Here is a 15,947-nt window from a genome sequence, read left to right as displayed (position 1 = left end):
GTGGCTCATAGAAAACTTTCAGAAAATCAGTCACTTTTTAATAAACTCTTGCCAGTGTTATTGTTTCCCCTGCTTTTAAGAGGTATCTAGACTCTAGTGAACTAATGCTCTTGTTATGTTGGAGCTGTTTTACTCTGGACATCTGCTGACAGCCAGGTTTACTCCCTGATTTGAGTGTTTGCTGTTCTGATCTCTGCCCTGAAGTTCCCAGCTGATTATTCCTGTGGTTAGCTAAAGGCAAGCAAGAACCTTTCATGTCTTCATCCTTCCTGAAGAGATCATTTGTGGAGGATGTGGTATTAATCTGTAATATGTATTTAAAGTGCATTTAAGGTGTAAAATTCATCCTATGCTCTGGAAATTCAAAACACAAAATTAGTTATTGATAGAACCAAGAGTTATGCTGGTCATGTTATGATGTAAGTTGTATAGTAATGCAGATGATGATATTTCTGGTATTAGGAAAGTTGAAACATCAAAAATGGAGTATCATTCAGAAAACCAAATTGCTTCATAGTTTGTTTTAATTTGCTGAACTGAAATGAGCAGTACCACTAACAGCCTGCGCTGCTGTCAACTCACTGTGCCAGACCAGGAGAGATAGTGCTGGAAATGGCTCATAAACTGGACTCAAAAGTGCTGTGGTTTGCATCTGATTTTAAACTGAAATCATCAGTCTTCTGGTGATGAAACTGATCTTAAAACAATGACATGATCAGTGGTTTATCCAGCCTAAGCTCTAAGCATCTTTCTCACTGCTGAGTGTGAATTGCAGACCTCCCACGCTTTGCTGTGTAGGAGGTGGCTGACTAGACTTCTCAACTGGAATAAAATTGCAATGAAAAGTAGCAGTTAAAAAAAGCTAATACATCCATTAAGGAAATTTTTTATTAACTAATGTGTTTCTTGCTGTATTTGTTACTTGCCCTTCAGACTCTGATTGTCTACTTCATCTAATTTTGTGGTTACTTGTAAGGCATAGCAATTGCACAGCTGAAAATCAGACTTTGCAAGCTTTAACACTTTAGGATTTGAAAATTGAGGATTCTTACTCTAGAATGATTTCTGATTAATAGAAGCAAAAGCCAAGAATAACATTGCAGTGTATGCAGGCGTAATAGTAATTTCGCTTTTCAAGTTACTGTGGAAAGGCAGCCTGCAGGGCTCTGTCATTGAGGTGGCTATTTGCATGACTGTAGCAGGTTTCTGGCTATCATAAATGTCCCCTCAAATAATTGTTTAGTTACCAGCTGAGTACTTTGTCAGATGTGCATGTGTTGAAAATTACTGAGATTCAACATCTCAGTTTGTGTTGTGGCTATCGATATCGGAGCATGTTTGAATGTCTGAGCTTGGAATTCCTTCTGAATAATGAAGTCTAAATACTAATTCATCTAGTAGAGACTTAGATTTCTCCACCCAATCTCAAGAGAAATTAACAACCCTTCAGCAAAATGGCAGGGACCTAACAAATTATGTGCGTTTGGGTGACCCTTTTGTGCTCTTTTTAGAAAGGAGACAAGACGTTGATAGCGTGGTGATGTGGAGAAGTGTCACTTTTCTCTCTTACTGAGGTGCTAAAACACACTCATTGCTCCACAGATGGCAAAGCAGTTCAGTCCTCTAACAGAGACAAATGTTAATTAGTAAAGCCAAGAAAGGAATACTCTGAACAGCGTTTTGTGTTGATGATAAGTATCCCAGCAAGCTAAACATGCTTGAACTACAAAGGCAAGAGCTGAAGTACCAGACCAACTTGAGTAGGAGACCAGTCTTGAAGGGATTATGGTCTTAGATGAGGTGGTTGATTTGGGGCAGTGGAAAGTCTTGGGCAGCCTCAGCCATGGTCATGCAGCTTGTCTTGTGTTAGATGGCTAAACTGCATGGTGTGGTGAGGTCTTGCATCCTGCAGCTGGGAACATCTGCATGCCAAAGTGCAGTGTGGCCTGTTAGGTGAGGTCCCACTTCCTGCTGCTCTTGATGCCCCCGCGATTTTCTCGCTCTGTGACCTTTTGGTTGCAGTAGACTTGGGTTGGTCTGTCCAGGACTGGAAGTACACGTCATGGAGTCAACCCTGAGACAGTGTTGCCTTTTCCCTTGAATTCTTTCAGTATTGATGAACTTACTAAATTATCTTAACACTGCTTATTTAAGTGTTTTGTGTTGTTCTACTACTGAATATTAAAAAAAAAAAAAAGGCAGGGGAGGGAGGAAGCTCAAAGAACCCATTCCAGATCAGCTTCATATGTTGTTTTGCCTAATATCTTGACCACTAGCAGGTATTTCTCTGGACTTTTTTCTTTTTGTTCAGCACTTGTGGGTTAAAGTGTTTTTTACGTGCTGATACTTTAATTTGGCTCATGTTGAAAGACAGCAAAGGTGACTGATGCCTCCACGTGTTTAAAGCTGGCACTGAAAAACCTGAAACCCTCACGATTTTGCAGAGCTGCTTTTTTGTACAGTGTGTCCTCAGCATGATCCTGAGGTGTCCTCCATGGTCTCATGAAGATTAGGCTTCCCTAATTAAACTTAAATCATACGTAAAGTGCTCAGAATACTGATGAATACAGTATAGAGAGAGTTTTCAATTACTTCAATTTTCTTTATAAATAACTTTTATTCTAGTTTATTTGAAAATTCCATTGTCCTGTTTGATTTTTTTTATCAATATTAGCAATGAAAATTGAGTTTTGCTTTACCATGTTATTTCCTATTTTGGTTCAGATACAGATTAAAAACTTAAATATTTCAGTGAATAAGTTTTTGTGAATAGTGCAAGATAAAAATTGTCAGTGTATGATGCTGAATTCTAACAGATTATCACAGTATTTTGCATGTAGTTCAAATGTGAATTAAATACGTACATGAAAGACAGTAAATAACTGAAATAGTATTAAAATCAATGAAATGTGCAATAACCAGAAGTGTGAATTTTATATATAGCACTAAAAATGTTGTATCAGCTTACTTTCTCTGTTCACATAATGGAACGTTAACTGAAAGATACTGACAATGTCAGCACCTTTAACCCTTACTGTTGATGGGGGTTTCTGTTACAGTCAAATAAAAAGGAAACAAAAAGGCTTAAAAGTAGCAGCAAAAATGCACTTCAAACAGTAACAAGTAGTGTAAAAGCAAGTGCAAATTCCAAACCAGACCAAGAAACCTTCTGTGGCATGTATTGTATGTGAGACTAAGATCTGGGCATTCATCTGGAGTAATGAGATGTTAAGTGTGATGACATTATTGCCAGTAGTTGACATTTCAGTGATCTGACCCAGCCAGCGATCAGGCTGCAAGCCTTGCAGAATGCCTAGTAAATCTGTCTTCTTGTTTTCAGCACCCTCGTCCCATGTACATGCCTTGCATCTGGAAATGCCTTTAACCGATAGTCTAAAGTTGCCCAAAGGGAATAGTAAAAAAAAGAGGTCTTCCACATCAGTGAGCTCTGAAGGGACAGAGCTACAGTGCTCTGTGCCCATAAAGGAGAAATGTGTTGAGAGTCTGAAGGAGAAAATATTAAAGAACGTGATTGAGAAGGACAAGCATTCAGAAATTGGTAAACTACAATACTTTTTGTTTCCAGTGCTTTAGACAATAAAAATAATCATAAAGTGACAGTAAAAATAATGTTCTTGTTTGTGTGTTTCTTCTTATGTACCATTAGGACTTTTTTTGTGGTCTAATGACTTGTACAAGAAAGTGGGTCATCAGCCAGATATTGCACTTATGTCATATATTCTTCTTGAATTTGCAGGTGCAATGAGGATGGAAAGAAAAGGAAAACTGGAAGAGAAAAGTTCTTCTACATATGGTATGTGCTGAGCAACAATTTTTTAGGAAAAATGAAAAAATTCTCTAATTCATGATGTCTCTGAAGAGCAAATGTAAAAGCATAAAATATTTCCTGGACCTAGCTGTACTTTTGTTTGTTTAGGTCTTAAAATCAGGTTTTATATATGTGACAAGTTTATAGTAGAGGAATGCTTTTATAAGAGAAAAGGGAAGTGCCCATAGCAAGGATTTGGAAGGATCCAAATGTGCCTGTGAGATATGTGAGAAAAAAAAAAAACCAACTTGTTTTGGTGGAATTGGTGCTACTGTCTTTATTTCTTTGTATGGACTGATTTGAAGGGAGTAGGAGAAAACTGTTAACTGTTACTAGCAAAACATTTGGAAATTGTTGAAAGAAAGTATAAATGAAGAAGGCTTTGGTTTTAGCCCTTATTTAAAAACAAAAAAAATCCAGTAGAGGTAGACAAGAATTCATAAGTGATTCTGCCTTGTTTTTCCAGGAGGTAAAATTCTGTTTCTGTGTTCCCCAGGAAGGTGATAAAACTCCATTTTGTGTGCAGGAAACAATCCTTAAATACTGACTTAAAAGGATTTATTTTCTGTAACAAGTCAATTTCCTCCTTATTTACCTCACTGCTCATTACTTAGAAAATTATTACGGAGTGAAAATGTTGTGGGATGTATTTTGTCTGGGGAGAATTAATAAGATAAATAGAATTATTCTGAGACAAAGTACTTGTCCTCATGCATGTACCGACAGTGATCAGAAGTGAACTACGGTGTAAAAAATGTCATAAATTTTAGTCAGAATCAGTTTTCTACGAGAATGTTGCTGTGTAGTAGAAAGTGCTGACAGCATCAGCAGTTTTGTGATACTGAAATTTCCTTCCGATGACTTTCTGTAGGGCTAATACACATTTTTAAGATGGTGTTATCTTTTTTTGAATTTTTCACTTTTGAAAGCTTCTTCTTTTGCCTAAACCTTTTTGTTACAAACTGCAAGTAAAATAGATGCTGTAAGATCCTTAAATGTCAATTATTTGGTGTGCTTTGCTGTATCTTCTGCTGTGATATCTAATTTGGAAATACTTAAAATGGTAAAATGTCGTATGTTGAGAGATTCCTTTGAACCAGAAATTAATATGACATGCCCAAGATGTCAAGTAAATGAACTGAACCATTTTGATCTGACTAGGCAACTGGAATACATGATTTTTGGATGTCATGTTAAGGTTAGGCCAAATGAAGGAAGTAATTTGGAATGTTAATGCTATTTCAAAATATTTAAATTTTATTTCAGGTAAAAAGAAAGAAAAGGAAAAGGAAAAAAAAGAGAAGAAGGAGAAGGATCATAAATCAAAACAGAAAAAGAAGAAGAAAAAAAAGAAGAAATCCAAACAGCATGGTAAATTAATTTATTTTTTTTAATAAGCAAAACCAATCAGTGTATTTCTGGCATTAGATACTAAAAGTTGTTGCTAAACAATAGGAATGCCAAATTTTAGAAATTTTGAACAATACATTTTGGCCTTAAATGTTGAAAGGAGACTTTGGTATATTGAAAGAACACTTAGGTCTATGACCTAATTTTTGTGCTTATAGCCTATTTCTATATGATAGTCATAGACATTTCATAGATGATTTTTTGTCCTTCAAAAGTTATGCCACTCTTCTCATCTCTTCAAATTCTTCATCTGAAGCTGTGTATACACGTCTTACCTGTTTTACTTTCACATTAAAAATTATCCTAGTATCTATTCTTCTGCTAAATTTCAGTGGTTTACTGTAAAAAATGCAGCCCCTCCTTAACAGTTAATCCTTAACACCTGAGGCTGCTGCCTCTGTTGCAACAGCCTTGTCTGTTGTCTTCACAAGTGGTGATTCCATTTGTCTACATCTCAATTCCCTATTCTTATTCTTTGATCATAACGCTTATATTTTTTTTCCCCTGTTATTTCTGCTCCCTAGAGGGACAAAATTAATTTAGTCTTTAGATATGAGGCTGTAGATACCTTGTGCTTTTATTTATACAAAACAAACAAAAAAAACCCCTTTCAAATCACTGTGTTTTTATTTTCTCGTTGTTTGATAAGTACTTCTGTAAGAGTGTGGTTTAAAGTTTTAGCACCATATGTTCTGTGACTCCCCTTGGTGTGATTTCTGTGGAAAAACTGGACAATGTTTTGTTGTTGTTTTGTTTTTTTGGTGGTTTTTTTTTTTAATAGAAAGATAAGTATCCTGCTGACTGGTACAGTTTTACTGTTTCTTCCTCTTTTCAACACCCTTTTGTTCTTTTAATCTCCCACAAAATGACATTACAAGTTCCTTGATTTGCCTTTTTTTGGCATCCAGTGCAGTCTTAGTTGCAGCATTATGGCAAAAAAAAAAAAAAAAACAAACAGAATGGGCAAATTTAGACTCGTTCTGTCTCCTCTTCTTTCCAAAGACTGGTTGCCCAGAGGAGCTGTGGGTGCCCCCTCTCTGGAAGTGTTCAAGGCCAGGTTGGATGCAGCTTCAAGCAACCTGGTCTAGTGGAAGATTTCCCTGTCCACGGCAGGGAGGTTGGAACTAGATGATCATTAAGGTCCCTTCCAACCCAAACCATCCTGTGATTTGTGATTTTATGGCTTACCTGTGACACTCTACCCCAGTCACTGTGATTAAGGACAGGCTTGCAGATGTTTTCCTTCAGACTGTTGCAAATAGTGTGTGTTGAAGGAAAATACCTGCCACTGGTATCAACATAAACATCAGTACAGCTGTACTGGCAGTAGGCACCAGCACCCTGTGCTGCCTGTGCTTGTGTGTGCTCTGACAGCCTCACCCTGCTCCCCAGCCTGGCTGAGCAGGGTGGGGGGTGCACAAGGGGACTATACACATGCATATATGCACAGCATGGATCTCTCCAGACACTGCCACTGCCTGCCCAGTAGCTGCCTCTGGATCCCAGTCTTTCCAGCTGGTGGGAACTAGAGATCTGACCCCGGGGGCCGCAGCCCCACTGAAGCACAGACCATCGCCCTCACATGTGTGCTGTCACACACTCTTGGACTTGGCCAGGTCTCTGCAAACTCCTGTAGTGCCTGTGGCTCTCACCCAGAGCTGGTCCTGGCAGAGTACTCACCCCCTGCTCCCAGGCCACTTCACCTGCTCACCAGCTGGTCCAGCTTGGTCTCTGCTAACAGACACTAGCACTATCTCCAGCTGCTGCAGCACAAACTTACGGGCTTCTGAGACCAGAGATCTCTCAAAAGTGGCTGACACTTCAGTCACTCCAGTCTCTTCAGGTGCTGGCCCACCACATGGAACCTTTGCCAATGATCTGATTCCATTTGCTCACCCTCAGACCCCTGTATACACACCTGTGTTCTGAACAGAGAGCCTCTCACCTGGGTTGGAGTTAGAAATGGTGTTTAACAATAGTCACAGAATAGCTGAGGCTGGAAGGGACCTCTGGAGGTCCTCCAGTCCAACCCCCCTGCCCAAGCAGGGCCACCTAGAGCCAGTTCTAGACTATGTCCGGACGGCTTTTCAGTATCTCCAAGGAGAGAGACTCCACCACCTCTTGGCTCCCTCCCTAAACATTCCACAGTAAGTTTTGTGCAATCCCAGAATGATCTTCCCTTACATCCTGTAGTGTGTCCCTCCCCTGAGCTGCAGCCTCCCCTTAGTTCACAAGGTGATCCAAAGAGCTGCTCTGGGTAACGCATCATGATGGGTTTCATGGCTGGACAGTGGGGGTGATGGTGCTGCTGGGACAGCCCTGGGAGCTGCCTGGACAAAGTGTGTGTGTTGTTTGCATGTTTATCGTGCTTCTCTGGGCTTGTGCACATCCTACTGGGGTGCTCCCAAGCCCATTCCAGGAGCTATTGGCCTATCGATGGCTGATGGCTCCTGGGATGGGCCCGGGAGCATCCCAGGAGGGTTTTCTTTGGGCTCCCTGTGCTCCTGTGCAGACAAGCTTGTATCACTTCACTGGAGAGGACCATCTGCAGTTATTTCTAGGTAGCAATGCTGGGGGTGCTACAAACAGGCCTAAGGCAAAAAGAGAGAGCGACCAGCAGCATCTGTAAGGCTAGCAGATGGTACAGGACGAATTGTGGGAGGACTGTCTAATGCTCTAGGAAAAATTGCTCTGTACATTCAGAGATGGGGGAAGGAGGAATTAAATGGGTAATGCTCCTCTTGGTTATTAACTTCATTATGTTTCTTAATGGAATCTTTTTTTCCTGAAATGTTTTGAAGAGCTTTTACCATTTCATATCTATAGCTTCATCATCCTAATACCTCAGAGTTGATACTCTTTACTTCTGAGCAGGATGTTGAAGTACACTTAAATGTTTGGGGTTTTTTATTTGTCATGAACTTTTCATTATTTCTGTAACAGGGACTTATTTTCTTTTAACTTTTCAGATTATTCAGATTATGAAGATAGTTCTGTTGAATTCCTGGACAGATGCTCCTCTCCACTCACCCGCTCCTCGGGGAGCTCTCTGACTTTGCGCAGCATGTTCTCAGAGAAGAACACATCATACCAGTATCCAAGAGCTATCTTGTCTGTTGACCTTAGTGGAGAAAGTAGGTTGGCTAAACAGCAGCTTTCAGTTTATAGGCTTAATTCTTTAAGAAAGATAATTTTAAAGGAAATAATTTGGATTGTGTATGGGCCTGTAGCTGTAAATATGGTGACTAATTTATACTTCATCTATTTGAATCAAAATGCTTGCACTCCTCAAGCTGTTCTGCTTTGTACTGGCTTTGGTTAAGTGTCACTATTCTGCTTCTCAGGAGATCGTTTAAAGGCATTTTGCAGAATTCATCAAGAAATTTAATATGCCAGCAGTATGCTTGAGAGCAATTTTTTTCCTCTATGCAGGTCAAGATTTTGAAGTGCCCAGACCCTCTAGATTTCTGTGAACTGTTGTCTCTGCACACAATTTCACATGTATTTATTTTTACTAGACCTTTCAGATATGGAGTTCTTGGATGATTCTTCTACAGAGAGTTTGTTACTTAGTGGTGACGAATACAATCAGGATTTTGATTCAACTAACTTTGAAGAGTCTCAAGATGAAGATGATGCTCTCAATGAAATTGTTAGATGCATTTGTGAACTGGATGAAGAAAATGGCTTTATGATTCAGGTAAAGAAATCTGGGAGAAGGAATAAATTTTCCATGTGAATGTCTTACTTGTCAAGGTGCCCTTTGAATGTGTTGGATACCAAAGTTCTGTAGAGAGCTGTAACAGAAGTGAGCAATAACAAAATAGTTCTACGTTCTGCACTTGCTGTGACTATTTGGCATATGCAGAACTATTACTCTGGGATGGGGTTTCTCTAACAGCTTGATATGTAGAACAGGTTTGTAAGGAAAGATAAACTTTTTCTTTATAGCCAGTTGGTAAATTTGAAATGAAGTATCCTTTCCCACACAGAAATCATCTCTTCTGTCCCCAGACCATCCCAGTTACACCAGCCCTTCTGGCCTGGCCCTTGTGCTTTGCAATACCAATTGTAGGAACCACTCTGCTCATTGTAGATGTACCTCAGCTGTATGCCAAGTCTCTGCCATACAGATGTTAATATTGTGCATGCTTCAGCTTTAGAACAGCACTTCTCAAATTAGGTATCACTAGCTGGGTTTAGAAACTGCTAAAAATTTAAATCTTACTTGGTGTAGAAAAAAAGTAGAGTATAGAGTGTCTGCACAGCATTCAGGTGCTGATGGATTGCAACAGGTCCTTATTTATTTGTACTCCAATGAGGGGAACATTTTCCATCTGCTAATAAAATTTAAAGTCTTTGTCTCAAGGAATTCATAATACAGAATGATTAGATCAGATGCATGCAACAGTAAAGAACTGACTTGTCAATAACTTTAAAAAAAGCCATGAGCTTCTTGTGTGCCCCCCCTCCCACCCTCAAAAACCAGGTTTGTATTCAGCTATTCATGAGGTACAGTTTTTGTTGGAAAGAAGGAGCATTTTCCCTTGAGATGTGAAGGAGGCTAGAATGGCTGTCCTGTGTTAAATGGACTTAAAAGTCTTTTGGAGATGACAGAGCTGAAAATGAAGGATACAAAGACTGTCCCTGGGAACACACTGAAATGCAGTGCTGTGTTGGAGGAATGAAGCAGGAGTTCAGCTTCTGTAATCATTTGGAAATTGGGCTGGTGTAGAAATCTTGGAGATAGAAGAGGAAATTGAAGCCATAGAAGTATGACAGGAGGAAAGGTGACTTCAGTATTTTGAACAAAGTGATGCTCAAAAACATGTCAAAGCAAAGAGGAGAGACTTTCAGTAATAAACCAGCAGATATTTGGAACATCAGCAAACACTGAGCTGAGAAAGGCAAATTTATTTTTCAGTGGTGATTTCCTGGCCGTTTCTGAAGTCCACTGACTGTCTGATTTTTCCTCTTCATGCCTTGTCTCACTGAGAGCAACCAGTTTGCTGTTTCTAGGCCCTCATGTCTTACCACTTCTATTTTGCTCTCCTGTTCTCGTGTTTCTCCTCTTTCATTTTCTCTTCATTTTCTTTTTCTTTTAGATTTTCCATTGGTGCGATATTAAAAACATCTTTCTAGCCCACTGGAGAGATGCTTTGTAAATATAAATAATTAAACTGAAGAGTTTTCTACTTTTCACTGTTATGCTGTAATGTATTACATTATCTTTCTACTTTACTGTAATATTATACTCCTGTCTTGTTTCACTACTAAATATTTAGGTGCTAAAATACTGAATGTTGTAATAAAATATGATTAAATATTACATCTTAAATTTATTTTTTTTCCCAGTCTGGAATTTGTGGTTGAGGTAACTTTCAGATCTGGAGCTTTTTTTTTAGATTGACGTCTTTGCCTACCCGAACACAAATTGCCCCACTAAAATAATCCTACTCAAACCAGCTCTTTTAGTTAAACTGCTGTTCTCTGCATTTTGACCATGCGAGAAATAGCTTCTGATTTTTGAGTCTACTTCTCTCAGTTTTAGTGTTTGCTTTTGCTTTTTTCCGGTGTCAGTGTGAAGAGTGCTTGTGTTGGCAGCACAGTGTGTGCATGGGACTGTTAGAGGACAGCATTCCAGACCAGTACATATGTTACATCTGCAGAGATCCACCAGGTATGGGTAAACCACCTTCATCTACAACCTCCTGCTTAGGGTTTTTAAGCACAAATACTATGCATTGCTTCAACTGCTAAAGTTTTGTCTGCTTTGTGTTATCTCTTATCTCTTCGGGGCAAATGATTCTCACCTTGGCTCTGAGCAGAAACTTACTTTCCTGTTAGTAACATCTTGTTCATGTTCTTAATTACCATTGCTTTATTTGTTGAAACTTAATTCCCCCAAAACCTTAATGCTTTTTCATGTCATTGTAGTCTGAAAAGTCTTTCTAAACAAATCATTCTTCAGCAGTCTGTTTTGCCTACACTTGGTATCACATCTGTTCATTTAAATATTTTCTTAGAGAAACAGAATTAATTACCACAGTACACTCAAACATGCTGTGGATGTCATTTCATATTAATTGCAATTTTATAATGTTTTCATTTGTCCAGAATTCTGTAAAGGTGTGGAACTGAATATGTAAAATAAAAAAAAAAATCTGGCACTTTTTATGGTAAATGATAGTGCACAAACAGCACTTGAACTCTTGACCTTAAGATTGTTAGAATGGTTTTGAAATGGTACAAGTTAGGAAGAGTCTATAAACTTTTAAACTAAATAGATTTGATTAAGAAGGTGCTGATTTAAAAATTATTCCATCCATAAACCTGTTTTTCTTAGCAGTTATTTGAAGCAGAACTGTATAGTTTGGAAGGAAGGTTCTGGTGTTGTTCCTTACAGTTGATACAGATGCACATACATGTCTTCTGGTGAAATATCCAACAGTCCAACTGTTTCAAAGGGGCAATAAGACTACACCCCCAAATTTACTTCCATTCTGAATTTAAGAAGTGAAATCTGAAAACTGTTTGCAGAGGTATAAAATAACACCATTTATATTAGGTATTTTTGAGAAGTAAATTTGGGAAAACAGAGCTGGAAAGATGTGACTTCTTCTGTTTGCCTCGGTTTGAATCTAAGCTGTTGTCCTAGTCTTGCTTGGTGGTTCTGTGTGGTGTACTCTGAGCAGTCAAGCTTTTTCTTACTAAAACCAACTAATTTGTCTTGTGTTCTTTCCCTGCACTATACCAGGTACCTCGTTATCCCCTGCTGTGTAGAGACTGTGTCCCTAACTTATCTTCTCTCCCTTCCTAACCATTACTTCTTTTCTTTCTGTGTCAGGAGAAACAGGTCATTCACAATGTCAGTATTTTAAAGTGTATTGGGATAATGGGCAGAAAGGAGATAGACAGGGTATTCTCCTGAAAGGTACGAAGGGCTTCCATCAGCCCGTTCTTTGTGCTGTATATGATGATAGTCTGATTCAAAACTCAGTGTAAGACCTGGCAGTCCTAGTCAGTCTGTTTGTCTAGGTCCCTCGTTGTGGACCATAGTATTGGAATGATTAGTGTTATACATTTCTGGCTTTGTTTTTTGTTTTGGTTTCTTTGGGGTGGTTTGGTTTTTTTGTTTTGTTTTGTTTTTCCAAATAGTTACTAAGTTACTATAGAAGCCTTAGCTAAATACTCATTCATGCCTGTTGGGCCAAGACTGTAGATGTTGCCATACTGTGGGAGTCCTAAGGCCCACTACCATCACTATCCTGTCTGGTAGTGTCTGGTAAAAGGCATCTCAAAGGAGAGCATGAGAACTCTGCTGTCAGATAACTTTGAAAAATTTGCTTTTCCTGAAGCCTTCTCCTGGCTTCTCATAAACAGATGTTGACTTCAGTATTGAAGAAAATTATTTGTCTTTAGGAAAGCTAGGTATTTTGGATATGGCCATATAAATCCACTCTCTAACATTTCCTTTGGTAACAAAGGTTTTGGTTTTTTAATCATAAGCTGCAGTATTTAGATACATAAAATGCCAATTGAAACTTTTTTTTCAGTTACATTGATAATAGCAATGTTCTTAATATACTGAACTCTGATTGCAAAGGTGATTAGAATTTAATTTCAAATGCCATTTAGAGAGGTCTTGAGATTTTAGTTGTTTTTTTTTTTGTTTTCATAAGTGAGAGTTTCTTCTTAAGCCAAGAAAACAAAATTTTAATATATTCATAGCAAGATCTTGAATCATCCTTCCATGGATGGTAGGAAACATTTAGGAGAGTACAGCATATAATTATAGCACTCTAGTTTTAAATACAATTCTCCTGTGGCTTTAGATGGCCCTCAATTTGTTTCTTGCTTACCCCAGGTCAGAGGTGGAGTGCCAAATATCTTTATGATAAAGACTGGCTAAACAACGGACACATGTGTGGATTATCATTTTTGAAAGAAAACTACTCTCATCTTAATGCCAAAAAGATTGTGTCAACACATCACCTACTGGCAGATGTATATGGTGTAACTGAAGTGTTGCATGGCCTGCAGCTGAAGATTGGGATATTAAAGTAAGTATCAGTCCAAGCTGTATTCTCCATTTTGATACATGTAGGTAGCACAGACCACCCATATTTCATGTGCATCATTCTCTCACATTAATTCTTTCTTGTGTCAGAGTTTAAGTAATTCAAGTACAAGGTGTGGAGTACCCTCAGCTTCAGGGGGAGATGTGTGTTCATCACCTGAGGGGATCCAGTATATTTGGATTATTGGTGATTTTGATTTTTTTTCTAGTCAGTTTGTGTTAAAGGGATGTTCTGGATTTGTCCTGAATTGAAAAGTGACTGAGGAATACTTAAATGTTAAATAGTGGCTTATCAATTCCTGTGATCTAGCAGGAACAGATGCTTAATAGTTCAGTGCTGTAAATGGTGCTCTATAATTTGCTTTTTTCCTTCCCTTTATTGCAGAAATAAGCATCACCCAGACCTTCGTCTCTGGGCTTATTCAGGGATGCAAAAAGAACAAAAAACTGTTGGGGTAGAGAAAAAATCAGTGACTTTGCCAGATGCTGTTAATCCAACCGAAAGGACGTGTCACAGTCACAATCATAAAGAGCCCCCCAGTATACCCCAGAAGATGGAAGAGACATACATCACAAGTGAGCACAGTTACCAAAAACCACAGAGTTTTGGTCAAGACTGCAAAGCAGTCACTGATCCTATGAGCTCAGATGATGAAGATACAAGTAGTTTTGAGGAAGATCAGGATTTTCACACAGATAATAGAAACTGTTTACAATATTCTTTTAAAGATGGTGGCGTGAATGAGCAGGTAAGTATCATTCATCTGGGAAGTTTCTTAGCTGGAAAAATATTTTGTCTGATAAAACTGAAGCACATACAACAATGAAAATTTCTAAATATTTTTAAGTTAACATTCTGTCAAGTCAGCAGAAATCATTGGAAGCGAAGCTGGATCACAGAAATAGCTTCAGGTGAAGTAGACCCATTTCAGCTGGTGGATGTAATGCAAAGTACACTTGAAGTGTTGTTGAAGTGAAGTTTTATGCTCAAACCAATGTTTTGGAGGGAAAAGATTTCCTGTGCTTCAAATGCAGGCTCTTGATAAAAAAAATGACATGTTTTGTTGCAAGGAGAAAAAAAAATAGGGCAAGTTTCCTTTTCTCAGTTCTGTTTTCGACACTTGTTTTTTTATTTTTTTGCTAAACTGAGATTTTTTAAAAGTGTTTATTGTTGTACTGCATTCTTTTAATAGCTACACTGTAATAGAATTCTGTCTACAAGTAATCATCTACTGACCAACTAATTTCCTCTAATGTGCAAGTTCTTTTGAGTCTTTTATGTTGCAGATGTCTTCTAATTAAATGTTTTCTGAGCTTTATAGTCAGGATTGTATTTGGCTATTTTAACATCTTTCTCATTTTTGTGTTAATAGCTTGAATCCATTACTTTGTAGAAAAGGTCTGAAACTTTTTAGTGTAGTTTCACTGAAGAGTTCTCTTTGAGCAAAAAAACAATGTGAAACAAACCTTTGTTTTCTACAAAACTATGTGAGAATAAGTTGCCCAACTAATCCCCCTCTTGATGTGTAGTTTCTGAAGTGGAAGAAATGAGTAAGATGTATTTTAATTTTAGTTTTGTGGCATGTGAGCCATATAGTCTGAATGGGAAATTTGGGCTCATTCTAATTAGAAATAAATATCTGTATGCTAAGCCACCTTGTATTCAGTTTGTATAGTGAGGAGACATGCAGTGGTGCCAAATACACTTTTCTTCCAAGAGAAGCATAAATCATCATTGTAAATAGTTTAAATACATCTAGAATTAAAGTAAAATGTGACTAGATAAACAGAACTAATCATAGAATCCTTTCAGTTAGAAAAGACCTTTAAGATTATCAAGTCCAACCATTAACTTTACACTACCAAGTGCACCACTAAACAATGTCCCTAGGTACCTCATCCACATGTCTTTTAAATACTCCCAGATATCTTGGCTCCACCAGCTACCTGGGCAGCCTGTTCCAGTGCTTGACAACACTTTTGGTTCAGATTTTTCCTAATATCCAACCTATACCTGTCCTGGCACAACTTGAGGCCATTTCTTCTTGTCCTGTCACTTGTTACCTGGGAGAAGAGACTGACCCCCACCATGCTGCAGCCTCTTTCCAGGCGCTGTAGAGTGCAGTAAGGTTTCCCCAGAGCCTCCTTTTCTCCAGGCCAGACAACCCCAGTTCACTCACCCTCTCCTTATAAGACTTGTGCTCTCGACCCTTCACCAGCTTCATTGCCCTTCTTTAGACATGCTCCAGCACCTCAACGTCTTTTCTGTAGTGAGGGGGGAATGTTTCCTTCAGAGACTAAAGGATATATTCAAAAAGCTGACTGCTGTGTTTTAAACAAAGAAGAGAACTGTTTGGGGCAGTATCAGAGTCGTCTCCTTTTGGGATACCTGAGCTGACCTTGTTGTCAGGAGCCAGCCTTGGTGTCTGAAATGAGGCTTTCTCTCTAGACTTAATATGCATTGAAAAGTTCTCCTTGGTTTCTCCATGAATTTGCTCGCATTTACCTTAAAACCATGGTGCCATAGACAATTTAAATGGCATTTTTACATGAATTGACTTTCTGTAAGGTGTCTTCTTCACTTCTCTTTGTCAAAGTTTTGGTTGGGCTTTGGATTCTCCCTTCTGA

At 38.6% G+C, this 15,947-nt stretch overlaps 1 protein-coding gene across 1 annotated transcript in view; it reads left to right on the top strand.

Moving 5' to 3' along the window:
- Positions 1–15,947, top strand: part of PHF20L1 (PHD finger protein 20-like 1) — a gene marked incomplete at its 5' end in the record, with an annotated part of 29,521 nt that overhangs the window by 10,520 nt on the left and 3,054 nt on the right. The window contains 7 exons of the mRNA XM_008941691.1: positions 3,758–3,814; positions 5,096–5,200; positions 8,209–8,373; positions 8,758–8,939; positions 10,820–10,919; positions 13,107–13,302; positions 13,705–14,068. Of these exons, the coding sequence (XP_008939939.1) occupies positions 3,758–3,814; positions 5,096–5,200; positions 8,209–8,373; positions 8,758–8,939; positions 10,820–10,919; positions 13,107–13,302; positions 13,705–14,068 (1,169 nt within the window). The remainder of the gene's footprint in view (positions 1–3,757; positions 3,815–5,095; positions 5,201–8,208; positions 8,374–8,757; positions 8,940–10,819; positions 10,920–13,106; positions 13,303–13,704; positions 14,069–15,947) is intronic.

Source organism: Merops nubicus, unplaced genomic scaffold (assembly GCF_000691845.1).
Source record: "Merops nubicus isolate BGI_N331 unplaced genomic scaffold, ASM69184v1 scaffold8996, whole genome shotgun sequence".
Lineage (NCBI taxonomy): Eukaryota > Metazoa > Chordata > Aves > Coraciiformes > Meropidae > Merops > Merops nubicus.
This window is presented reverse-complemented; position numbering and strand designations above follow the sequence as displayed.